The sequence below is a fragment of the Mesoplodon densirostris genome, chromosome 8, assembly GCF_025265405.1.
Source record: "Mesoplodon densirostris isolate mMesDen1 chromosome 8, mMesDen1 primary haplotype, whole genome shotgun sequence".
Classification (NCBI taxonomy): Eukaryota; Metazoa; Chordata; class Mammalia; order Artiodactyla; family Ziphiidae; genus Mesoplodon; species Mesoplodon densirostris.
The window spans coordinates 103,939,522-103,965,199 of NC_082668.1; the positions used below are offsets into that span (position 1 = coordinate 103,939,522).

The 25,678-nt window shown below is 51.0% G+C and overlaps 1 protein-coding gene and 1 non-coding gene across 3 annotated transcripts in view; both read right to left on the bottom strand.

Moving 5' to 3' along the window:
- Nucleotides 1-25,678, bottom strand: part of MYO7B (myosin VIIB) — a 71,447-nt gene that overhangs the window by 41,353 nt on the left and 4,416 nt on the right. For both annotated transcript variants that reach the window (XM_060106213.1, XM_060106212.1), the window contains exons 4-13: nucleotides 24,857-25,041; nucleotides 18,965-19,086; nucleotides 17,665-17,807; nucleotides 15,409-15,522; nucleotides 13,165-13,318; nucleotides 10,648-10,724; nucleotides 9,441-9,560; nucleotides 8,998-9,140; nucleotides 4,850-5,060; nucleotides 4,081-4,216 (exon numbers count right to left, since the gene is read on the bottom strand). In XM_060106213.1, the coding sequence (XP_059962196.1) occupies nucleotides 4,081-4,216; nucleotides 4,850-5,060; nucleotides 8,998-9,140; nucleotides 9,441-9,560; nucleotides 10,648-10,724; nucleotides 13,165-13,318; nucleotides 15,409-15,522; nucleotides 17,665-17,807; nucleotides 18,965-19,086; nucleotides 24,857-25,041 (1,405 nt within the window). The remainder of the gene's footprint in view (nucleotides 1-4,080; nucleotides 4,217-4,849; nucleotides 5,061-8,997; nucleotides 9,141-9,440; nucleotides 9,561-10,647; nucleotides 10,725-13,164; nucleotides 13,319-15,408; nucleotides 15,523-17,664; nucleotides 17,808-18,964; nucleotides 19,087-24,856; nucleotides 25,042-25,678) is intronic.
- TRNAT-CGU (transfer RNA threonine (anticodon CGU)) lies at nucleotides 18,616-18,688 on the bottom strand. The gene has a single exon. It is a non-coding gene; the product is annotated as a tRNA-Thr (tRNA).

Here is a 25,678-nt window from a genome sequence, read left to right on the forward strand (position 1 = left end):
TCCTGAGAGGGCACATCACCCGTCACCCCTCTGTACCTTTCCTCTGCTGCCAGTGCCTGCCTTCCTCCTCCTCTCTCCCCTGGGCCTTGCACCCCACCCCAGGGAGACCTCATCTCTCCGCCAGGCCCTGCGTCCCACCCCAGGGGGTTTCATCTCTTCCAGGGGCGCCTGCAGCCTCCACGAGCTCTCTGGGGCCCTCTTCCCTCCCATCCCACCCAGGCCAACTCTGGTTTGTGCTTCAGACCAGCTCAAGCATCGTCTACTCCAGGAGGCTCTCCTGTCCCACAAGTGGGGTGAGAGGCCCTCCTTGGGGCTCCCTTCCGCCCTGTCACTTGGCTCAGGGGTGGCCTGAGGACTTCCCATCTGCTCCGCCAGCCACGGCTCCCCGGGTGGACCACGGCAGGAGCGAGTCCATGGCCCTCAGCATCCCAGCGATCCCAGCCACCGCTCTCACTGCCACATACACCCAGGAACCCACTAGCAGCACGGCAGACGGAGTGTCGGTTCCATGTGCAGTTTAGACCTCCCCCAGGGCAGTGCCTGCAGGCTCTCATCAGGGCTCTGAATTTCTGGGGACCCTGGACAAGTATGATCGAGGCAACTGCGTGTTTATATAAAGGAGCCAAAAGAAGAAGAGAAGGAAAAGGAGAAAGTACGGAAACCTCCCCACCCCTCATAATCCCTGAAAATCTGGCAACCTGGTCACGTCCAGGCAGCTTGGAGTCTGGAGGGGAAGACCTGGGCACTCCCACCTGGAGGCCCACCCTTCCCAGCTGGCCGGTCTGTGCAGGAGCGCCCACTTCAAAACGCCCCTGCGGAACCAGCGTGGGGGCAGTAGCTGCTTTGCTCTTCCTGGAAGCCCAAAACGGGGAAACGAAAGAAATTAAACACCATTTGGCTTCCTGGCTTCAAGGATGGCGTGGGGGGTGACTTGCTGATTATGAGGTCCTGAGACGTATTTCCCTCTTCATCATAAGTTTAAACTGCACCGGTCTTGGAAATGAATGTGTGCCCATAGGCATTGTGTGCACATGCGTGTGAGCATATGTGTGTGCTTGGACAGAGTAGGTTTAAGAATGAAGCATGTCTGTCACTCACTAAGGAGACCCTGAGGGCCTGGGAACCCCAGGGCCCCTCTATCAGCCCTGCTCTGGGGCCTTGGAAGGACTTTCTAGGGCCAGGGGGCCCTCCAGCCTAAGGACTGAGCCTCCAGAAATCAGGGAGGGCAATGTATGGGCTGAGCTGTTTGCCCCCAAAAATCCATGTTGAAGCCCTAACCTCTCGTACCTCAGAATGTGACTATATATGGAGAGAAGGGCCTTTAAAGAGATAATTAAGATAAAATGAGGCTGTTAGAGTGGGCCCTAATCCAGTCTGACTGGTGTCATATAAGAAGAGGAGACCAGGGACTTCCCTGGTGGCGCAGTGGTTAAGAATCCACCTGCCAATGCAGGGGACACGGGTTCAAGCCCTGGGCTGGGAAGATCCCAAATGCGGCGGAGCAACTAAGCCCGTGCGCCACACTGCTGAGCCGGTGCGCCACAACTACTGAAGACTGTGCGCGGAGAGCCCATGCTCTGCAACAAGAGAAGCCACGGCAATGAGAAGCCCGCGCACCGCAACAAAGAGTAGCCCCCGCTCGCCGCAGCTAGAGAAAGCCCGCTTGCAGCAACGAAGACCCAACACGGCCACAAATAAATAAATTTATAAAAAAAAAAAACAAAAGAAAACAAACAAAAAATCCCCAAAATACTATAAAGCTCATCTGTGTATCTCTGCCATTTAACAGTTAATTTAACAAAACTATAACTGAATTGTATGCACACACACACACACACAAAAGAAAAACCCACACAACCTGATGTGGGGTGCAGGAAGGCTGCATCAAGGGTGGAAGAAGGAAGCCTGGTTCCCCCTCTGCCAGCAGGTGCTGTGAGAGGAGGGGACTGGACCGGGAGCTGGGGCCATGCGGCCCTCACCAAGCTGGGAGTGGTGAGAGCCTAGGCGAGGCTCCAAGGCCACCTAAGCCCCTCTCCCAACTGTGTGCCAGGAGGCTGCTTTCTGCAGGTGGGGACGGGCAGACACTTGGTGGCACCCTGTGCCTCTCCAGGCTTAGGCAAAGCCTCCCAGCCCTGGGTATTCTCAGAGTCGGGGGAGGGTCAAGGCACCTTTGGGCTCAGTCCCTCAAAAGACAGAGTAAATGGGGCTTAAGTTGTCAGCACAGCAGGGCACCAAAAGAAAAACCAGCGGGCCCATCTTTAAAGAACATGAATAAAATTTTGCACTCAGAAAGAAGCTACCTTAATCTTAGCATACATGAAAGTTTCAGGTCACTTCAAAAACTAAAACTTGGCCTTGAGTAGCCCATGGACGTTGATGCACTCAGTGTCTTTGTATTCTGGGATTCTGGGGTCTCACTAGCTCTGGTCGCTCCCTTTCAGAAGAGCCCCAAAGCCAGGATCTGGTGGGAACTACAAAGGAGCAGCCTCACCTCCTCATTCTTCCAACAGAAATAATCCCCTGACCTCCTAACACTGCCCCTCTTCTATGTAAAAACATCAGGGGCTTCCCTGGTGGCGCAGTGGTTGAGAGTCCACCTGCCGATGCAGGGGACACGGGTTCGTGCCCCAGTCCGGGAAGATCCCACATGCCGCGGAGCGGCTGGTTCCGTGAGCCATGGCCGCTGAGCCTGCGCGTCTGGAGCCTGTGCTCCGCAACGGGAGAGGCCACAACAGTGAGAGGCCCGTGTACTACAAAAAAACCCCCAAAACATCAGCCCCTCCTGCTGCCTTGTCCCTCCACCTGAAAAGTGCTTGGAGCATCCCTGACTCCGAGTTTCCATTTAAACAGATCAGAGCAGCTCCTCATTTCTCCATATGAGCCCCACAGTGACCCTATGACTGTCTGCCTCGTTTTCCTGACCACAGCACTCTCTGGTCACCTTTCCCATTTTTCTAAGCACATCAGCAGGTTGACCACCCCAGGCCTTTATTTCTCCAATCAAAACCATGCCTGACCTTATCTCAGCATATACACTTTCACTACCAAGAGAGTGAAAAGATATCCCACAGAACAGGAGAAAATATTTGCACATTCTGTATCTGTTAAGGTACTTACAATAAAAAAGAAGACAATTAGCATGTGCTCATAAGCAGCTGGAGAAATTGGAACCTTCATATATTGCTGATGGGAATGTAAAATTGTGCAGCCACTTTGGAAAACAGTTTGGTGCTTACTGTCAAAGTTAAATAGGATTACCATAAGACCCAGCAATTCCTCTCCTAGGTATATACTCCCCAGAAGTGAAAACATATGTCCACATAAAAATTTGTATGTGGGGAATTCCCTGGTAGCCCAGTGGTTAGGACTCTGTGCCTTCACTGCCAAGGACCTGGGTTCGAGGATCCTGCAAGATGTGGGGCATGGCCAAAAAATAAAATTTTTTTTAAAAAAGGAAAACTTAAAGTTTTGTACATGAGTGTTAATAGCAGCATTATTCATAATAGCCAAGAAGTGGAAACAACCGAAATATCCATCAACTGATGAAGGGATAAACAAAGTGTGGCATATTTGTACGGTGGAATATTGTAATTTAAAGAAACAAAGTACAGACACATACTACAACGTGGAAGAATCATGAAAACATTATGCCAAGTGAAAGAAGCCAGTCACAAAGGCCACATGGTGTAACGATTCCGTTTATGTGAAATGTCCAAAACAGGCAAATCCATAGAGACAGAAATCAGTGGTTGCCTAGGGCTGGGGAGAAATGAGGAATGACCGCTAATGGGAGTTTCTTTTGGGGTGATGGCAAAGTTTAAAAATTGTGGCAACGGCTGCATAATTCTGTGAATATACTAAAAACCATTGAGTTGTAGACTTCAAATGGGTGAATTCTACGGTATGTGAATTCTCTCTCAATAGAACTATTACTCACAAAACAAAACACAAACAAACATGCCTGGTCCATTCCATTCCCTCTGTCCCATTGCTGGTTCTGCAAAATGACCCAGTCCCCTTGGCTTCCCTGGAGGGCTCGGGATTTAGAAGGAAGGGGCTATGGAGAGGAGCTGCACCCACCTTCTGCCTGGTAGTACACATCGCCGGCAAAGTGGGCGATGCCAAATCGGGCATCGTGGATGTTCTTGGGCTGCAGGAAGGCCTTGTTGTTGGCATGGACATTCTTCAGTTTTTGCAGCAAGGTGGTGTCTGTCCCCTGGAAGAACGGATACCCTATGAGCTGAGGTCCCAGAGTCCAGCGATGGAGAAGTCAGCTGGCACACCCCTAGGTCTCAGGAGCTCCCTCAAGGGGGCAAAACAACTGGGTTCAGAATCACTGAGGGCCTTTCTACAGACAGCAAACGGATGCCCAGGCGGCGGCAGCTTGCTGCGGTGAGTGAGGACAGAGGCGGGAGTAGAGACTGGGTCTGCCGATCCTCACCGCCAGCTCTCCGGCTCTCCCCTTCCCTACAACTGCCCAGGGACCAGAGCCTCTCCCTCCTGTAGATCAGAGCTCTTACTGACTACCTTTGAGAATCCATCTCCCCAAGGACAGGCAGAGTCCCCCCAAAGTGAGAATGAAAGTGTTTCCTTGTCTTGAACCCTCTGCAGCCCTTGACCCACAAGGCTGAACAAGCCCCCTCTTGGGGTGTGTTCTTGAATCTAAATAATGCATGCTGGGGAGTGGGAGTGAGGGTAGAGTCAGGTGCCTCCCTGCAGGGGGCAGGCCTTGAAGGAGAGGAAGGCTGGAAGGCTGGGGCTTGTCTAACTCCCGGCAGAGGTTGCATCAGCCCTGGAGTTTCCCACGTGTGGGGTCCCCACCCGAGGGGCGGCGGGCCCAGGGGCGCACCTGTGGGAAGCGGCTCTCTTCGTCCAGGAGGGAGATGATGCTCAAGGGCTTGAGGGCCAGTAGGTCCAGGGTGGGCAGGTTGTCGTTGTAGTGGATGTAGTCCCAGGCGATGCACTCGGTGCGGTATTCCTCCTGCTCCATGGTGAACACATGCTGCACGAAAAGCTGCTGCAGGTGCTCGTTAGCCAGGTTGATGCAGAGCTGCTCGAAGCTGTGGGGACAGGGCCGCCCCGGGCGGGGAAGGGTTGGCTCCATCGCTACCGCAGCCGGCCACTGGCACACAGCTGCATACCCCCAAACACATGCACACGCTGACACACAGCCTCTCTCTTCTTCTACCTCCACCTCCATCACCTCCTCCACCCTACAGCAAACAGACTCAGAGAAATGAGGAGGCTTGTGTATCATCAAGCCCCTGCCTTTGGTTCCTTCCGGTCCCCTGCGGTCCTCTTCCAGGCCTGCCTATCCTGACATGGAGACAATCCCTGGGCGACCAAGTGTCCTGTAGCCACCCGAGCATCCATGGGCAAGTGGCCTTGGTATTAAGATGAGCTTCTGGCTGGGCTCCTTTGCATCAACCAGACATACTCCCTACCCCCACCCTAATCCTCCCAACCTTGGGAAAAGGGTCCACCACTTACTGCCCCTAGCTCAGGTCAGAAACCAGCCCGTCATGCCTGACACCCCTCTCTCCCTCCTCCCCAGTTCCAATCAGTTGCCAAAGTCTGGTCCACGCTTCCTCCAGCACAGACCTGTTTACTTCTTTTCACCGCCACTGCTGCTACCTTAATCCAGGCCAACCTTCTTCCTCACCTGGAGCACTGTAACAGCGTCCTCATGGCTCTCCCTGCCTCCAGCCTCACCCGCGCCCCCCAATCACTCTCCACAGCCACCAGAGGGAGAAGATCTGATCCCGCTCTCCCCCTGCTTCGAATCCTAGAGGACCTGGGCGCCCATTGTTTTGGGGATCCAGACAGACAGTGACACAGTAGAAGGTCTGCCTGTCTCTGCCAGGAAGTGGCTGAGGGGCACCCTGGACTTCTCACAGTGCTGGGAAGGCACCTCGCTCCTCCTTAACTCTGAGTCTTCTTCACGCGTGTGAGCCCCCTCCCCTCCTTCCTCTGACCTGCTTGTTCTGCTCTGTTCTGACCCTCTGGGTCTCACTCAGCCATTTCTTTTTCAGGATGGGTTGCCCATTTCTGCAAAGCTGCATGGTACCCGGGACTGGTTGTTCAAGGTCTGTTAACCCAAGAGAGTGAACACACTGCCTGCAGAGTGTGGACTAAGAATGCTGCCTGCCATATCAGTAAACAAAGGGTGTCGCAGCCATGAGCCCTGAAGGAACTCAGGATGGAGACAAAGAATGACCACCATCTAGCAGTCATCAGACTGCAGTCACCCGCAACGGTGCAGATTGAGGAGACTCAGGATGAGAAAGCACAGGGTCCTGGCCTCAGAGAGCTGAGGTGCCTATCAAAGGAATGATTTCATTGAGCCCTGACTCTTGCATCTTCCCATGCATAGAAAAGCGCTAAATGCCTTAACTTGGGATGTCTGATTTTCTTTAATTAACAATAATCTTTTGATGTTCCAACTACCTGCCCTTTGTTGCAAAACTCTTATATGCCTTGGGACCCCCCTCACCTCCTCGGAGCAGTTTTCTCAGAGTTATTTGAGATGCTCCTTGGGCTTCAAGTCCTAAGAACGTCCACTGAATAAAACATGACCCTCAGCTTTGAGGTTGAGCACTTTTTTTCAGTCGACAAGAGCGCTCGGTGAACCCTGGTCGGGCCAGTGCCTGGGTGCTGCGAGTGACACGGCCCTGCTCCTTCACGTGGCCCCCGGACTGCAGCCCTGTCGCAAACCCGGCTCGTGGCTCCTTCACGGAGGGTCCTTGCATCAATGGCAAGGTCCCCTACAACCAACTACTCATCCACCTCTACAGGGTCCAAAAGTGTGCTTGGTCTGCTCAACGGCCCCTCTCAGGGCCAGAAACCAATGATCAGAATCACTTTTTAGTTTACTTAGAGCTTGCATTGCGTTGGGCTGAGTTCTGCCAGCCCTACCCCATCCCGCCTGCCTGCAGAGAGGTGGTCCTGGGAGGCTGTCACCCCCGTGTGCTTGCATTCGGAATGGCTTGTATCTTGACAATCCTGGCCAAGTTGTTAGGGAAACCACTGACCGAAACCGCCCGCCCTGGCCAGGCCCGATAGTAACCACTTGCGTGAGTTATCTTACAACAGGAGGTCCTGGTAAGGAACGTGGAACTAACAAGCTACCACCAACCACAAGAATTCGGGAAAGGTCAAAAGAGAGAGGAGACACAAGTCCATATGTCCTACCAACCTCCCAGAATCCTTCTCTCTGGAATCCATCTCGGCTGAGCGATGTGCGCGCCACCAGGAAGGACCCTGAGTCAGAGTGATTGGCCAGAGACAACCCGGAAACTAACCCCATCACCATAAAACCCAAGACTGTGAGCCACGTGGCAGACCAGTTCTCCTGGGCTCCCTTGCCCTCCTGTTCTCCACCCGGGCACCTCTTCCCAATAAAGTCTCTTGCTTCATCAGCACGTGTGTCTCCTTGGACAATTCATTTCCGAGTGTTAAACAACAGCCTGCTCTCGGGCCCTAGAAGCGGTTCCCCTTCCTGCAACAAAGGGACCTTCTCAGACTTCAGCTGGAGATAGGGCCTCAGGCAGGGGCATGCCAAGGTCAGGACAGCCCCTTGGCTCCTCTGATAGTGCCCAGAGGCCTCCACTTGGAACCGAAGCCAAGCAGGACCCTGAGGGACCCTCCTGGGTACAAAAGCCCCTCTGTGTCCCCCGTTTCTTGTTTGTGGAGAAAGGCTTTAGTCTCCTAGGCCATCCCTGAGTTCCAAAGAGCAGACTCAAGCAGTTACTAATTAGGGAAGTGAGGAAATGCAGTCAAGAAACAATAATGCAGTGATAAAACAGAGTCCTAATTCTTCCTCAAGGGGTACACATAACAATCTGATGCATCTCTTTGAGTTCTTCTACAGAAACTAAGACCCCAGCCCAGGTGGAGGATGGTGACTACACACTGACCACAAGCACATAGACCCCAGACTGGTTGGAACCAGAAGGTTGATGATTAAGCTACTTGAAACATCACCCCATTACCTCACCACCAACCAATCAGAAGAAAGTCCACAAGCTAATCACGTACGCTGTGACCCTCACCCCTAAAGTTGCCTTCAAAAAACTTTCCCTGAAAGTCATCAAGGAGTTTGTGTTTTGAGCATGAGCTGCCCGTTCTCCTTGCCTGACCCTGCAATAAACGCCGTGTTTTCCTTCACTATAGCCCAGTGTCAGTAGATTGGCTTTGCTGCACTTTGGGTGAGCAGACCTGAATTCAGCTCGGTAACAGAACCAACTCTAGGCTCCATCCAGCCCATCCCTTTAAATGAACCAGGCTCACCTGGGTAAGCTAGGTCACGCATGTGGGACGCTTCCTGCTTGCTTGTCCTTAGTCCTCATTTCCTCGTCCTCCAGCCCCCAGATAACGCCCCAGAGCAACACCTGTCCTCATCTGGCCCCACTGCCTGGCTCCCCTCCCCACCCCTCTCTACCCCCACCCCCAGCCTTCATCACAGTCTCAGCTGGGAATTACTTTTCTGAACCGCCTCTTGCCTCCAGCTCTTCGGCCTCCAGACTGGGACACTGGATCAGAAGTGTCCCGCCTCACCTTACCCCTGCCAAACTGAAGAGTCAGTGATAGGCCACAAACCCCATTACCTAGTATGATATCCCACCTAGATGCAGTTGCATCAGTGTTACTGATTTCCATTTTCACCCTAACCACATGTGATGATTCACTCTAGTTCTTGAAGAGAGTGGATGGCTCAAGAGGGGTGATGAATGCTGAGGTGCTTTTAGCATGACTCTCAGGGATGCTTTTAGTTATGTGGCCTTTTCTAGACATGTTGTGGATGCCAGGGGATGCACACAAACCACCTCACGGAGGAAAGCCATAGTCTTGCTGAGGGACTCACCCTGGTTTCTGTGAGTGGAGGTGAGAGGTCCTGCTCCTAGCCCAGAGGGGGAGGAATGGCTACCCTCCAGCTGGCTCAGAGAAGACCTAAGCTTATCTTCCATTTTCCAAAAGCAGGTGCACTGATCTCCATACCTATTTTTCTGGAAATTTTCAAAACCAAATATGTCCAGGAGGCCGATGGTCCTTCGCACGTTTTTGGGGTCCTGGGCAGGTGGGGTGAAAATTGCGGCGTTGATTTTCTTGAGAATCCACAGGAAGAGGCGTCCATAGATGCCCTGCAGAGATATGGGATAGAGCCCACAGGTTTTGATGTACAAGAGGAAGGCTGCCCCTTTCCAGTTCACCTGGAAAGGCTGCAGGCACACTGGATCTCATGGACCTACTCAAGGAGATCATCCCTACTTTAAGGTAAGAAACCCCGCTGGAGAGACTAAGCAGCCCATGGTCACCAGGCAGGTGACCGGCAGAGCTGGGACTTGCCCAGCTATCTCTGCCCTTTCCTGCTGTCCACCCACAAGGCAAGGAGCCATGCTCAACAGATTGACATGCGGGCCCCTTTTCCCACAGCTCTGCACCTTGACGAAGGCATCCCTCCGGTCTGCAGCCTGGGCGATGTTCAGGGGCCTGGTGACAAACTCCCCACGGATGATGATGGAGTGCTTGATCAGACAGTCTCGGAGTGCCTGGTCCTTCACCTGTAAGGCAGGTGGGGGCTGGCATCACAGCTGACTGAGCAGGGCCTGACGCCAACACCTTGTCTCATGACCAAATACCCTATGCTCAAGGCCTGAGGGTAGGAGATGCCTGTGACTAGGGCCAGAGTCAGGATGCTGGGCAGGGCCTGGTCCAGGGTCCGTCTGAGCACTGGGGTATCAGTGTTGGGGAAGGATGCACAAGCTGGGTGGGACCCGAGCATGCTGGCTGCTTGGGTGACCAGTCCTGTGCTGGTCTCCTGGTGCTGGGTCCACCATTGGGTGGACCCTGGGAAACAATGGGAAGGAAGGGCTCTGAGGCCCGGCCATTGACATCTGGATATGCTCCCAACTGACGTCACTCCTGCCTGGAGGCTGAAGACCCAAGGGAGCAAGATGAGTCTGGATGGAGTCCCTCCCACCATGTGGGGAAGACTGAACCAGCAAAAACCGAAGGTTTCTGAGAGCCCTGAACCACATGAAGAACATTAGTAGCAAATCATGCCCACCTAATGTGATTGCTTTTTTCCCCTCCCCTTCTGATTCTATTAATTTCCCACTGGACCTGCCAGCGGGGTGTGATGTGGAGGACATTACAATGCCCCATCGCTCATCCTCCTAGTCAACGCTCTATTTGGTCTTCTTAATAACGTGTAGGGTGAATGGTCTGAGCACATTCCACCGGCCCAGAATAGCACAACTCATGGAGAAGCCCCGGGGACCAGGACACGGGGCAGGGACCTTTTGATGTAAGGACATCAGATTGTGTGAGTGGGGAGAGCCTGTGGTCTGGGTGGGGTGGAAAGTTGAGTAAAGGCCACAGAAGAGCAGGAGGGTCAGGGAAAAGGGAAGAAACACACGTTCAAGCTAAACTGATCATTTCCAGGACTCTGGTTAATGGTTAGCTCCACGGCCCCACCCTGATTCCCACCCCCAGGGCCTGCAACGTTCCACCAGGGAGCTCAGGGGGTGAGCGGAGAGCCTGGGAGAGGGGTAGGAGGAAGGAACTAGAGCCTGGGAAGGGCTGTCAGCCCAGACCCCCGGGGCTCCTCACGAAAATGGAAGCTGGCGGACATAACAGCCCAGTCACCTCCAGTAACTTCATCACGGTGGGAAAGGCAGGCGTCTCCATCACGTCAGAGGAGTCCAGGTTCTCGAAGACCGCAGCTGCAGAGAGAAGCAATGACCCTGAGAGGCAAATTGGCCTGACGTGATGGGACAAGGCCGCAGGAAGGCAGCCCCAGATCCACACTTAGAGACAACCGCCCCCAGGAGGGAAGCACTGCCTCTCCCAGACCCCCTCTGAGAGCCGAGGCCTCCCTGGGGACCTATCAACACCTTAGCTGTAACTACTGTTAACAGGGTATGTCCCCCCTCTGCTGAGATCGGGACCGTGACTCAAAGGGGAGTTTGAAGTTATTGGAGGGAGAAGGTGCTTGTGGGGCAGGTGGGGTCTACTGAGGGAGAAAATCAGCCATCAGTCCCCTTCCATCCACTCTGCTGTCCATAGAAACCTAGGCGTGTTCATTCGTTTGGTTAAACGAGCACAGAGCTGAGCGGGGGAGTGGCTGGAAGCCGGACCCAGCTCTGTTGCATGTCTCCTGACCCACCTCCTAGTTCAAGCCCCTCCCCTTTGAGTCCCTCCACCCTAGGGCTGCTGAGCTGGGGGGAGGGAGGAATGCTGTTTCTGTATTTTCTTTTCTTTTTTAAACTTTAAAAAATTGTAAAATAAAGCATACAGATTTTTTTAAATGCACAAAATCCAAGGGCATGTTATAACGGATAATTATTAAGTCAACATTGTGTAACGACCACTGAAGCCAAAACCCAGAGCCTCGCTAACACCCGGAGCCTCCTACATCCTTTCCTGCTCGGACCAGTTCCTCCACAAGAGGCAGTATTCTCCTGACCTCCATGGAAACCAGTTCCCTATTTTCTCTTTATCTTTTTACTACCTACATATGAATCCCTAAACAGCATTTTACCTGTTTACCTGTGTGTCATCTAACTACCTGCGTTCCTTTGTAGCATTTAATTTTACCTGTTTTTAAATTTTGTGTGTGATCTGTAATTGTCTGTACTCTTTCACTTGGCTTCATTTCTTCCATATCACATTTGATTCTCTTCCATGTCCTGAAGCCCCCTGCTTGTCAGCACCCACGTCTGGTTCATTACATGGTCACCTAGCAACAACTTGCCTGGAGTAGATTTCCTCATATTCTGCGAGACAGTGGTTAAGTTCATGTTTTCTATATGAATACCCAATCGCTCTAGAACGGTTTATTGAAAAGTCCATCTTTTCCTCACTGCTCTATGAATTGGTGTCTTTCATTAGATCTAAAGCCAGCCATAATCTCTTCAAATGTTGTGTATGCCCCATCCTTGTCTTTTCCTTTAGAACTCGAATTAAATGTATACTACATCTTCTCACTGTATCTTCTAGGTCTCCTACTCTCTCTTTTATATTTTCCATCTTTTTATCTCTCCATGCTGTACACACAGTTTCTTCTGACATTTCCTCCTTTTTCACATTATAAAACTGGCCATTAGGGACTTTCCTGGTGGTGCAGTGGTTAAGAATCTGCCTGCCAATGCAGGGGACACAGGTTTGAGCCCTGGCCCGGGAAGATCCCACATGCTGTGGAGCAACTAAGCCCGTGTGCCACAACTACTGAGCCCACGTGCCACAACTACTGAAGCCTGCATGCCTAGAGCCTGTGCCCTGCAACAAGAGAAGCCACCGCAGTGAGAAGCCCGCACACCACAATGAAGGCCCAATGCAGCCAAAAATAAATAAATAAATAAATAGTTTAAAATATATATATTAAAAAAACTGGCTGTTAAACTATCCATTGAGTTCATCTTGGGTTTTTTTTTTTTTTTTTTTTTTTTTTTTTACTTTAGAATTTCTATGTGGTTCCTTTTAAAATCTGTAATGTCACTTTTTTTTATAGTTTCCAGTTCCCTGTCTAAATTTTCAAGCTTGGTTTTTTCTTTTCTTGAACAAAGCAAGCATAGCTGCTTCGTGGTCTGTGCTCAGTAATTCCAATCTCTGAAATCTATGTGGCTCTGTTTCTATTGTCTATTACGTCTGCTGATTCTTGCTCATGGTATCTCATTTCCTTGCTCTTGTTTATTTTTGGAGGCATGCTGGATGCTGTGTTTGAAACTGTTTAAAGGAATAATTTGTGATCTAGGTTGATGCTATTTTCTTCCATAGAGGATTGTCAGCAACTCTGTCAGTCAGGCACTTGGAGGCACTAACAAGCCAGGACACCTTAATCCCCAGACCAACTGGATGCTTACAAACTGGTTTGTAAGTTCACACATGGCTTTGCTTACTCTGGTTCACCCTTTGGGTTCCCAGCCAAAGGTGGGGGCTGATTGATCAGAGTCTTCACCTTTGGAGGGCCCTAAGCTTTGGCATCTTCCCCCTAACCCCACAAGTCCTCCAAAATCATAGCTAAAACTTTCAATGTACTTTCCCAAGATGCTGTGACTTTGGTGGGTCCTTTGGGTGAGGACCCGCAGGGATTTTTTCCTCCTCTGTCCCAGTCCCCCCATTCTTCCTCCCCAGGGGGTGTACTCTGGGTGGAAACAGCATTACCCATGAACTCCACATTCCCCAGGTGGAGAATGGCGGCCAGCAGCTTGCTGAGGTCCCAGTTCTCAGAGTCGGAAAACAGGAGGATCTTCATGGCTGAGCGGAGGTGGGCATAGTCCTTGCCGTCATTGAGCCCCTCACAGGAGGTACAGTTCCCCTGCAAGATCGGGCCCATCAGGTTTCTGGGGCCACCCCACACCCTACCTCCTCCACTGTAGTGCAAGCAAGGCAGGGATGCATCAGGGATTCAGCCCAAGGGCCCTGGTAAGTGATACTGCACTGGCTGCGGGTGGATCCCAAGGGGCCACCTGGAGGCCCAAGCTCAAAAAATACACAGAAGGGCTTCCCTGGTGGCACAGTGGTTAAGAATCCACCTGCTAATGCGGGGGGACACGGGTTTGCGCCCTGGTCGGGGAAGATCCCATGTGCCGCAGAGCAGCTAAGCCCGTGTGCCACAACTACTGAGCCCGCGTGCCACAACTACTGAAGCCCGCGCACCTAGAGCCCATGCTCTGCAACAAGAGAAGCCACCAAAATGAGAAGCCCGCGCACCGCAATGAAGAGTAGCCCCCGCTCGCTGCAGCTAGAGAAAGCCCGCACACAGCAACAAAGACCCAAATTAGCCAAAAATAAATAAATAAACAAGTACATAAATATTCTTAAAAAAGAAAAAGAAAATACACAGAGGCGGAACAGTGGTGACACAGACGCAGCGTGCTATGGTAGCTTGACAGCTGTGTGGCCACGGCCAAGTCATTCGGCTTCTCTGAGCCTCTATTTGTTAGCCATCCATGGTAACACCTCACCCTCTGGGGGGGGGCGGGTGCGGGAACATCACGGGTTCATTCCTTTAACAAACACTTTCCAAGGCTCACTGTATGCCAGCTCCTGGGCTATTTGTTGGGAATTCAGAAATGGATAGACCAGGCCCTGCCCTGGGTGCTGTTGCATCCAGGAGGGGAGGCACAAAGCAGATGGCGGGGTCATAGGCTGTTACAGGCGCTGAGACCAAAGGGGGCTGGGCCGGCCTCCTGGGAGCTGGGGAAAGGCTTCCTGGAGGAGGCATCTGAGCGGTCCCACAGGCTGAGCTTCATAGCAGCACAGGGGAGAAACGGCCAGAACTGGGCAGTGAGGTGGGAGGCACGGGTGGAAGCTGCAAGGAGCCTGGCGTCGCCGTTGAGGGGGAGAGGTTGGTGGATGGTGGGTTCTGGAGGGACTTGGAAACCTTGCCCAGGAGCCACAAGGAGCCCCTGAAGAGCTGTAATGAGAGACCTGGTCTGTCAGACGTGCTCTGTGGGAGGTCTCGGGCTGGATGACAGATTGGGGTCAAGTCTGGGGGGGGGGTACCCAGGAGGAAGCCAGCACCATGGTCTAGGCAAGAGATGATGAAGGCCTCAGACAGAGACCCAGGAGAGAGGGCTTAGGCAGGACACAGGGTCAAGACGTGGGTTTCATTCATTCCCTCGGCAGCAAGGTGAGCCTGATGGCTGCTTGTGCTACACTGTTCGTGCCTGGGGACGCAGCGAGCAGGGCCCCTGCTCTCCTGGAGCTCAAGTTCTAGCGGCACCTACGAGGATGGTGAGTGGAATGAAACGAGGGTTTCAGAGCCTTCTGTCCACAGGGACCAAAGGAAGATGAGGCTTGTGGGGCGGGACCGTGGGTTCAGCAGGAAACAAGGAAGCACGCGGACAAGGGTAAGCCTCTGATGGCCGTAAAGTGGAGCCAAACACAGGAAGGGTGGAGTGGAGGATGTTAAAGGGGAGTCCTCAGTCCCTGCCCAGGGGCCCGACCACCGTTTGGGCTTTTATGAGGCTGTAAACCAAGGGTTGAGCAGGAGCAGGCCCTTCTTCCTTCTTCCTTCTTCCTTCTTCCTCATTGTTATTGAGAGGCGAGGAGGGGACAGGCGTGGAGGGGAGAGGCGGGGGGGGGGGGGGGGAGGGGAGAGGAGGGGCAGGGAGAGGAGGGAAGGGGTAGGAAGGGGAGGGGAGAGGCGGGGAGGGGGAGGAGGGCCAGGGAGAGGAGGGAAGCGGTAGGAAGGGGATGGGGAGGGGAAGGGAGAGGCAGGGAGGGAAAGGAAGGTTGAACCGAAACCTGCAACAGGTCTCCTCCTCTTCCCAGCGCCCCAGGCCACAGGGTGGGGGTGGGGCTGCTGAGGCGTGGGGAGGCAGCAAGACTGGAAGGGGCGGGGAGAGGCGGGGCAGGCGAGAAGGGGAGGGGCGAGGAGGGCAGGGGCCGCGCGGGCCTCACCATGGTCAGGTAGTGGTAGTCAGAGGGCGTGCCCAGGCACAGCAGGTTCTTCTCCTCTGCGCTCATCCCCATGAGCATGCAGTAGAAGATGTGGTAGTTCCGCTCCTCCGGGGCCTAGACGGGAGGGAGTTCCAGGGAGCGTGTAAGCATCTCCCCTGAGGCTGCGGGGCCTCAGGACCGTCTCCTGCCCCCACCCCTGTCCCAGCTTCCTTCCTCAGCAGGTAGGGCCCCGGCATTGACCTGAGGGATGGCCATGCCTGGTCGCTGTCCTCCAAGGCCAGCTCATCCTGACTGTTCTGCGCGGAAAGGCCACCTTGCCCTTGGAACTCGTCCCTCCCCGGGGCTTCCCTGCATCCTGACCGCTCCTCGCAGCCCGGAGTCACAGGTGAGAGGCAGTGAGTCCAGATTCAGACCCGGGCCCTCTGACTCAGAACCCTGGACTCTTTACAGTCTACGGTGAAGCCGTCCTATTCACCTTGTGACCCCCAGGACCTGACATCCACAGGTTTACCTAGCTGGGCCTCTGCATTTTTAAATATTATTTTTTAATTTTTATTTTTTTGTGTGGTACGCAGGCCCCTCACTGTTGCGGCCTCTCCCGTTTCGGAGCACAGGCTCCGGACGCGCAGGCTCAGCGGCCATGGCTCACGGGCCCAGCCGCTCCGCGGCATGTGGGATCTTCCCGGACCGGGGCACGAACCCGCGTCCCCTGCATCCGCAGGCGGACTCTCAACCACTGCGCCACCAGGGAAGCCCTAGACATTATTTTTAAACTTTGTTTCACATCCCCGTTGTGAAATTCAAACAATTCCAAGTATAGAGTGTTAAAGGGTGAGTTTTTTTCCACCCCAGCTTGACTCCTCAGATGACCTCCTCAGAACAGTTTGATGGTCTGTGTTCCTTTCTAGACATCACTAATGTATTTACTTAGAGTATATCTATAAAAAGTTTATTTTTATTTTTTAGGCAAGAACATACTTATTGTTCTTCAGCTTCCTCTTTTTTTCATCTAAACGGGTCTCTTAGCCATCTGTCTACACGGACACAGACACACCTCCTCATCCTTTTAACTTGCCCAGCATTCCACAGTGTAGATATGCCAAAATATTTTAATCTTATGGACAGGACTGTCTCTGATCTGCTTTAGAAGTCTCCTGTCCATTCTGGGGTACCTCTTTGAGGAACAAATTCTCTGAATTCACCAACCACTGTGCGAAGAATTATAAGCTTCTGGAAAGGGCAGACTTTGGAGTCGGAGAGACTACCTTCTACTAGTTCTGTGACCCTGGGTAAGTTACTTAACTTACCTGGACTCAGTTTCTTCATCTATACAATGGGGAGAAAGAGACCCGTCTCTCATGGTTGTTGTGAAGGTCTAATGAGATAATGCAGGGGAAACACCTGGCACCAGGTGGGGGTCACTAAAGGTGAGCTTCCTTCTTCAGCTTGCCCAGGTGTCTGTCTGTCCTAACACACAGCGCCAGTCCCTTTGGTGGCATATCCCTAATCTGAAACATCATGTGTGTGTGGTACATGTGTGCTCGTGCACACACGTGTTAGGGGTTATACCATCATATGAGAGAGCAGCCTACCCCCAACGAAGCCGTGTTAACTCAGCCGATGTGGCTGCCACACTTTGGGTTCCTTGTTACCCAGGACTGTCTACTTGATTTGTGGGGCACAGTGCAAAATGAAAGGATGGGGCTTCTTGCTAAAGAGTTATTAAGAATTTCAAGATGGCAACAACAGAGCATCAAACCGAGACCGGGCCCCTGTGAGTACAAGGCCCTGTTTTGACGACACAGACCACATGCCACCTCATTTCCTGCAGGTGGTCTTTTAGACGGTGTCATCTAGGTCCTCCTGCCAGGGGCCCCAACACACCTGAAGATACATCCACCCCCAGACAGGGACTGGCCTGGCCTCAGAATTAATTCTAGTAGAGGTGAAGGGTAGTAAGCACCAAAGGATAAAGACAACTATATAGATGGAAAATTCAAAAGAGAAAATCCTTGAATAAATCATTTCCTTGAATATTGGGGAAGGACCATCATTATCCAATTCTAAGGGTCCTTGGCCCATCTCGGACCAGGGTTCAATGACAGCAAGCTAAGGCCTATGGGGGTCTGGGGCGGAGGAAAGGAGGGGTGAGAGTGATGGAAGGGACCCCTCTTGGAAGCCTCCCCAATACCATGACTCCCATCCTGGGGTGGGGGGAGATTCCCCCAGGACCAGTGCAGCAGGCGGAGGCCTTACCTGCCGGCAGACCCGGGATTTCTCTAGGAGAAATTGCTCGATGCACGCCCCCTCAATCACCCCACTGGGGTTGAAGTAGATGTCGATGTACTTCCCAAAGCGGCTTGAGTTGTCGTTTCGGATCGTCTTGGCATTTCCGAAGGCTGAGGGCCGACGGATGATGCCCATGATAGGAGCAGAGAAGAGAAAATTTACTTTTACTGGGGTCCTCTGGGAAGGCTTCTCAGAGGAGGTGGCCAAGCCCAGACTCGAAGGATGGGTAGGATTACAGTGGACAGTGGTGGCAGCCAAGGGTTTGCTAGGAGGAAGGCAAAGTGCAGCTAAAGGTTCGGAGGTCAGAAAGCATGGGGTGTGCTTCCAGGGAGGGAAATTCGGCTGGACCATAGGATACAGGAGGAAAGCAGTGGAAGATGGATGGAACCGTTAGCAGGCGGAGCCCAGTAGTGCAGAGCCTTGAATGCCAAGCTAAGAAGTTTGTAATTAGTTCCACAGGTGACGGGAGAAGCAGGAAACCTTCTGAGGGAGTGTGGAGGCAGATTTACATTTTAGAAAGATTGCTCAGGCTGTAGGGTGGAGGCTGGGTTAGAGAGGGCAAGCTCGCAGAGAGAGTGGCGAGAGCTGGCACGGGTCAGAGCGCAGATAAGGAGCTGAGACCAGATGGCATTTGGGCTGCAGCACGATCCAAAGTGCATTCCATAGAGCTGTTTCTGCAAGGTTTTATGATGTGACTGAATTAAGAAAGATCCTTTGCACACACATCCTCTTCTGTACACATAATTGAAAAAAATAGAGGATCTGGCTACTCTTATTAGCAGAATGCATTTGGGATCCTTCCTTGTATCAATAATTCATTCCCAGCATTTCCCAAATTGATTTCATCTTGGAGCCCTTTTTATTTTTTAATTTTATTTTTTAGTTTTTGGCTGCATTGCGCAGCATGTAGGATCTTAGTTCCCTGACCAGGGATCGAACCCGCATCCCCTGCAGTACGAGCGCAGAGTCCTAACCACTGGACCACCAGGGAAGTCCCTTGGAGCCCTGTTTAAAAGGAATACTTGTTAAGGTTCCATGGAAATCCCACCTGTGAAAGCTCACCAGATCATCGGTCTTTCTTCTCTGTGCTTCCCAGAAGCGCCCATGCTACCATCCACCCCATCCTTGCCTTTCGTGTCCTGAGGAATCCTGAGAAGTCGCTAAAAGAGTATGGCTTATCCTGCCCTTCCCCACAGGCAGCCCCTGGCAGGAAGGTGCCAGCCCACAGGTCCTGGAAAGGAGGCTGGTCCCGTGGGTGACTGCATACCTTCCAGGATGGGGTTGGCCTCCAGGATCTGCTGCTCAATCCACGAATGCTGGCTGCTGATGGTGGCCAGGAACTGCAGGATGAGCTTGGTGGTCTCTGTTTTCCCTGCTCCAGACTCGCCACTGCAAAGAGGGCATGCAGGAACGTCAGTCAATAGAACAACTAGTTTTCAACACCTGTCAACTCTCCTGCAAACCCACCACAGGCCCGCTTTCTGGGCCGGTCTGAACAAGGATGCTCTCTCCCTGTGCAGAAATCCCACTGCGTTCTCCCTGACGTCCCCTGCCTACTTTGTGTTAGTTTATTAGTGTATTCATCTTTCCTGCTCGACTATGCAGGTATGGTGGTATGTTCTCTCTGTGAGCAGTGAGGTCATGCTGGCCAGAGGGGGAACTGCATCAGCCTTTCGGGAAAGCAGTCTGGCATAGGTATCAAAACTTCAGAATTATTCCATTAGTCTAAGGAAAGACTCCTAAAATCAGAAAAAGCCTTCTCCACAAAGCTTCCTGCTCATTAAAGCGTTATTTATTTATCATTGCAATTGTGGAACATGGGAAGCAACAAAAATGGGGGAAATTAGTTATGGTCCATCCAGTCAGAGGACATTGTGCAGCCACTTAATCCAGGTCTGCACAGAGCCTGCAGTCACATGAGCAATGCTTACTAGTTAAGTGAAGTGGTAAGTGTAGGTAGTATTCAGTAAAATTTTAACCAAGTGGATAGAGGAAGCTTTTTCTTCCAAAAATGTCTAGTAATATTTTTGCTGAGAGTATTTTTCTGAAATTTTCTAAAATTTTCATAGTGAATATATATATTAATTTCATAATGGTAAAATATTAAAACCAGTTTTTTTCATATTTTAGGGCAGTGCAGTGGCCAAGATGGTGCTAGAGAAGGACCTTGAGGACCCTTAGCTTGCCTCCTGCCACGAGCCCCCCCAAATTACAACTATTTATTTGTTTAAAAGATTTATTCATTATTTATTTAGTTTATTTTTGGCTGTGTCGAGTCTTAGCTGCAGCACACAGTATCTTCATTGAGGCATGCGGGATCTTTCTTTGAGGCTCGTAGGCTTCTCTCTAGTTGTGGTGAGCAGATTTTCTCTGTCTAGTTGTGGTGCTTGAGCTCCAGGGCACGTGGGCTCTGTAGTTTGTGGCACGCAGGCTCTCTAGTTGAGGCGCGTGAGCTCAGTAGTTGTGGTGTGCGGGATTAGTTGCTCTGCGGCATGTGGGATCTTAGTTCCCTGACCAGGGATTGAACTCACGTCCCCTGCATTGTAAGGCGGATTCTTTACCACTGGACCACCAGGGAAGTCCCCCCAAATTACAACTATTTACAGAGAAATTATTGATGACAAAAACTGGAAGACTAGAGGAAAAGAAATTCTTTAACTAAATACATAAAGAAGGAATCACAGCACAGGGAACTCGACTCAATAGTCTGTGATAACCTACATGAGAAAAAAATCTGAAAAAGAATGAATATATGTGTATGTATAACTAAATCACTTTGCTGTACACCTGAAACGAACACAACATTGTAAATCAACTCTACTCTAATAAAATTAAAAAGACAAAAACCCGAAAACAGCAACAACAACCAAACAAAACAAACAAAAAATATTTGCTTAATTGTCTCGGGACTAAATGTTAAATGGCATTATGTTTAAAGAATAAAATACATTTAGTTCACAGTTAAATTATATCAACTCAAAAACAAAAAAACAACCAATCCAACAACAACAAAGAAGGAACCACAGTGAGATGGTAGGAGGGGCAGAGATACAGTATAGTCAAGACCCATACCCCTGGGTGGGTGACCCACGAGTGGAAGAATAATTACAGTTATAGAGGTTCTCCCCAAGGAGCGAGCCCCGCACTGGGCTCCTGAACCAGGAAGACAAACCCTCACATTGTTTGCCTTTGAAGGCCTGTGGGACCTACTTTAAGAAGAGCCAGAGAGCTGTGGGAGATAGAAACTCCACTCCTAAAGGGCGCACACAAAACCTCACACTGCTTGCTTGGGGCAGAAGCAGTGATTTGAAAGGAGGCTGGGTCAGACCTGCTGATCTTGGAGAGTCTCCTGAAGGCAAGGGGCAACTGCAGCTCCGCCTGAGGACAGGGACACTGGTGGCAGCCATTTGGGGAGCTTGTTGACCAAGTGGACACTGGGGCTGGTGGGTGCCATTGTGGACCCCTCCCTCTAGCTCATTAGTGCAAAGACCTCAACAGCCTGTTGCTGCCAGTGCTGGGACATCTCAGGCCAAGCAACTGCTCGGTGGGGACACAGCCCCACCCACCAGCAGGAGGCTGCTTTAAGACCCCCAGACAGCTGCCCTAGGACCTGGCTCTGTCCACCAGAGGACTTGGAACCCAGCCTCACCCACCAGTGAGCCGGCAGTAGCCTCAGGGACCCCTGGGACCAGCCCACACCCACCAACAGGCCAAAGCCTGGAAATCCCTGGGCCCTGCCTACCAGCAGGTTGACACCAGCTCTGAGACACCTTGGGAACCCAGTTCTGTCCACAGTGAGCCGGCAATAGCCCCAGGACACCCTGAGATCCAGCCCCACCCACCAACAGGCCGAAGCCAGGTTTGGGACATCCCAGACCCTGCCGCTAGCCATGTCAGGAACTGGCCCCACCCATCAGCTAGATACACTAGAAGGAACAGCAGTAGATCAGATGATACAGAGACATGGCTCAGCAAGCTGGAAGACAGAGTAGTGGAAATCACTGATGCTCAACAGGAAAAAGAATGAAAAGAAATGAGGGCAGTTTAATCTGGGACAACATCAAGCATATTAACGTTCACATTACAAGGGTCCCAGAAGGAGAAGAGAGAGAGAAAGGGGCAGAAAACATATTTGAAGGCATAATAGCTGAAAATTTCCCTAACCTGGGAAAGGAAACAGACATCCAGGTCCAAGAAGCACTGAGAGACCCAAGCAGGATCAACCAGTGAGGACCACACCAAGACACATTGTAATTAGAATGATAATGGAATGAGAAAATATTAAAAGTAGCAAGGGGAAAGCAACAAGTAACATGCAAGGGAACTCCCATAAGGCGATCAGCTGACTTTTCAGCAGAAACTCTTCAGGCCAGAGGGGGTGGCACAATATATTTGAAGTGACGAAAGGGAAAACATACAACCAAAAATACTCTACCCAGCAAGGCTCTCATTCAGATTTGATGGAGAGATCAAAAGCTTTACAGACAAGCAAAAGCTAAAGGAATTCTGCACCACCAAACCAGCTTTACAACAAATGTTAAAGGGAGTTCTCTAAGCAAAAAAGAAAAGGCCACTACTAGAAACATGAAAATTATGACAGGAAAAAAGCTCATAGGTAAAGGTAAATATACAGTAAAGGTAGTAAGTCAACCACATACAAAGCTAGTAGGAGGGTTAAAAGACAAAAGGAGTTAAATCCACAGTAAGTAGTCAAGGGATATACAAAACAAAAGGATATAAAATATGATGTGGAAAAGAGTAAATGGGTGGGGTAAATAGTAAATAGTAAATGAGTAATAGTAAATAGTGAGATCAGCAACTTAAAATAATCATGTATATATATGTATGTATATATGTATGATTATGTATTGTATATCATGTATATGTATGATTATATACATGATTATATGTATGATATATGACATACATATCTACATAGCAATATATAAACCTCACAGAAACCACAAACCAAAAATCTATAATAGATACACACAGAGATAAATAAAGGAATCCAAACATAACACTAAAGATAGTCATCAAATCACAAGGGAAGAGAACAAAAGAAGAAGAAAGGAACAAAAAGAACTACAAAACAACCCAAAACAACCCAAAGACAATTAGCAAAATGACAATAAGTACATACCTATTAACAATTACTTTAAATGTAAAGGGACTAAATGATATATATACAATGGAATATTACTCAGCCATAAAAAAGAATGAAATCTTGCCATTTGCTACAACATGAATGGACCTAGAGGGTATTATGCTAAGTGAAATAAGTCAGACAGAGAAAGACAAATACTGTATGATTTCTGGTGGAATCTAAAAAACACAACAAATGAACAAACAGAACAAAACATCAACAAAGTTATAGATACAGAGGACAAGCAGGTGGTTGCCTGAGGGTCAGGGGTGGGGGGGGGGGAAGACATAGGTGAGAGAGATTAAGAGGTACAAACTTCCAGTCACAAAATAAATGAGTCACAGATATGAAATGCAACTCCTGACCAGTTTTGTTTCCCTTCCTGTACTATTTTGAAGCAAACCTCAGACAAATACGGTTTCCTCTGAAAATATTCATTTTTTAAAAAAGTTTTGATCCAAATGTCCCTGATCACTATGCCAGGGAAGTCAGTCAGGAGAACACCCCTGCATGTAGAGATGACTCCGAAAGAAGAGGGCTCAGGTGCCTCTCTCGCGCCCCGGGGAGGCAGTTTGACTCAAGTGATGCTCATGCAAACAGCCACCGGGTGCTCTGTGCTTTTCTGCAGGCACTGCTGTCCTGACGGTGAGGCTTCCTGGCAAGACATCGCTCTGTCTTCTTTTCCCAGAGCCCTGGGTTTAAACCCCTGTTTAACAACTGTGTGTCTTTAGGAAAGAATGTCAACCGGTGGGAGGTTTCCCCAGCAGTAAAACAGGAATAGGAGTATCTACTACAGAGAGTTGCTGACAACGTGAAACATGATAACCTAAGCTGTAGGACTTCGTTCCAGTCTCTATTCCAACGTCCCCTCCTCAGAGAGACCAGTCCGATCTGCCCTTTTACCTAAAGCAGCGGCCCCATCACTCTCTTTCTCCTCTTTCCCTGCAGTGTTTTCCTTCAAAGTTCTTATGCTGAAACAATTTGCTTGTTTATTGCCTGTCTCCTCTTCTAGAATGTAAGGTCCACAAGGCAGGGATTTTAGTCCCTTTCCTTTGCTGCTGCTCTCTCCTCATGTTAGGACAGGACAGGAGACAGAATTGGAGCCAAAAGAACCTCGAATGAATGAATGAATGAGTGAATGAATGGGTGAATGAATGGGTGAGTGAATGGATGAACACATGAATGAGTGAATGAATGAATGAGTGAATGGATGACTCTACTAGAGAACTAAGCCACGTGTCCTGGAGCCAAATTCCCTCTCCCCACTTTCTTTCCCTCTCTGCCGCCCTTCCATGGGTACCAGGAGGGCAGAAGGCAGAGAAGCCAAGCCAGGCCCGAGTCTCTGAAACAGCAACATCACCTGGACTGGAGAGGCCCCTTCTGGGCCCAAGTACCTGAGATCTGTCCTCCCTGAGACTTGCCCTGAGGTTGTTTTTTTTTTTTTTAAGATTTTTTGATGTGGACCATTTTTAAAGTCCTTATTGAACTTTCTACAATATTGCTCTGTGTAATGTTTTGGTGTTTTGGCCCTGAGGCATGTGGGATCTTAGCTCCCAAACCAGGGATCGAACGCGTGTCCACTGCATTGGAAGGCGAAGTCCTAACCCCTGGACCGCCAGGGAAGTCCCCCTGAGGTTGTTTTTGAGGGACCTCACCTGTTGGATCCTTGCACCCCAAGTGCCTATCTTGGGTCCCATTTCTAAACCAACCCATCCCCACCCTTCCTTCCTTGTCTCAGGAAATATTCACAGAAGGCTGGGGCGGTCCAGGCCCTGATGATGCAGTGGAAGAGCAGGTTCTGAAGGAAGGCAGCCTCAGAAGGACTTTTCAGGGTGGAGAGGCCACAGGGGCCAGATGCAGGGGAGTTCATGGCCGTGAAGGGGGGTGTTTGCAGTTGAACGGGAGCCCCTAAGTCACACACTACTCCGGAGAGGTTTTGGGAGAGGAGATGCCCCCTCCTTTATGAGATGCTCAGAGGCAGTGTCTGGCCCGCCTGCCCGCCCAGGACCTCACCTGATAATGCAGCACTGGTCCATCTTGTTCTTCTTCATGTTGAAGTAGCAGTTGTTTGCGATGGCAAAGATGTGCGGTGGCAGCTCGCCCACATGGTGCTTGTAGTACAGCTGCACCTGCTCCACGGTGTAGAGGGGCAGTACCTGGTACGGGTTCACGGCCACAAGGATGGAGCCTGTGTACGTCTGGGGAAGGGAGAAGGTGGTTAGTGACCCCTACTCTGAGGATCAGCACTGCCTGGCCCTGATCTTGGCCTTGGATGCCACCTTCCGAGGGCCACCAGGGCTGGCTGACTGTGGCCGGGAGGTGGGGTCTGATTCTGGACCGAGAGATGAGACCCTTAGCAGCTCAGATCCTTCACCTGGAAAGATAAGGATGCTCACAGGGACATTAAATGAGGTGGTCGTGCTTAATGTTTGGCGCTCTGTCTGGTATTCAGAAGAGGCTTGATAAAAATGGATGGAATGGGGACTTCCCTGGTGGTGCAGTGGTTAGGAATCTGCCTGCCAATGCAGGGGACATGAGTTCAATCCCTGGTCTGGGAAGATCCCACATGCCACGGAGCAACTAAGCCCGTGCGCCACAACTACTGAGCCCAGCGTGCTGCAACTCCTGAAGCCCACACGCCTAGAGCCCATGCTCCGCAACAAGAGAAGCCACCGCAATGAGAAGCCTGCGCACCGCAAAGAAGAGTAGCCCCTGCTCGCCGCAACTAGAGAAAGCCCACGCACAGCAACGAAGACCCAATGCAGCCACACACACACACACACAAATGGAGTGAATGTATGAAGCAAGTCTTCACCTGCCTTTCACAGGGGCCTC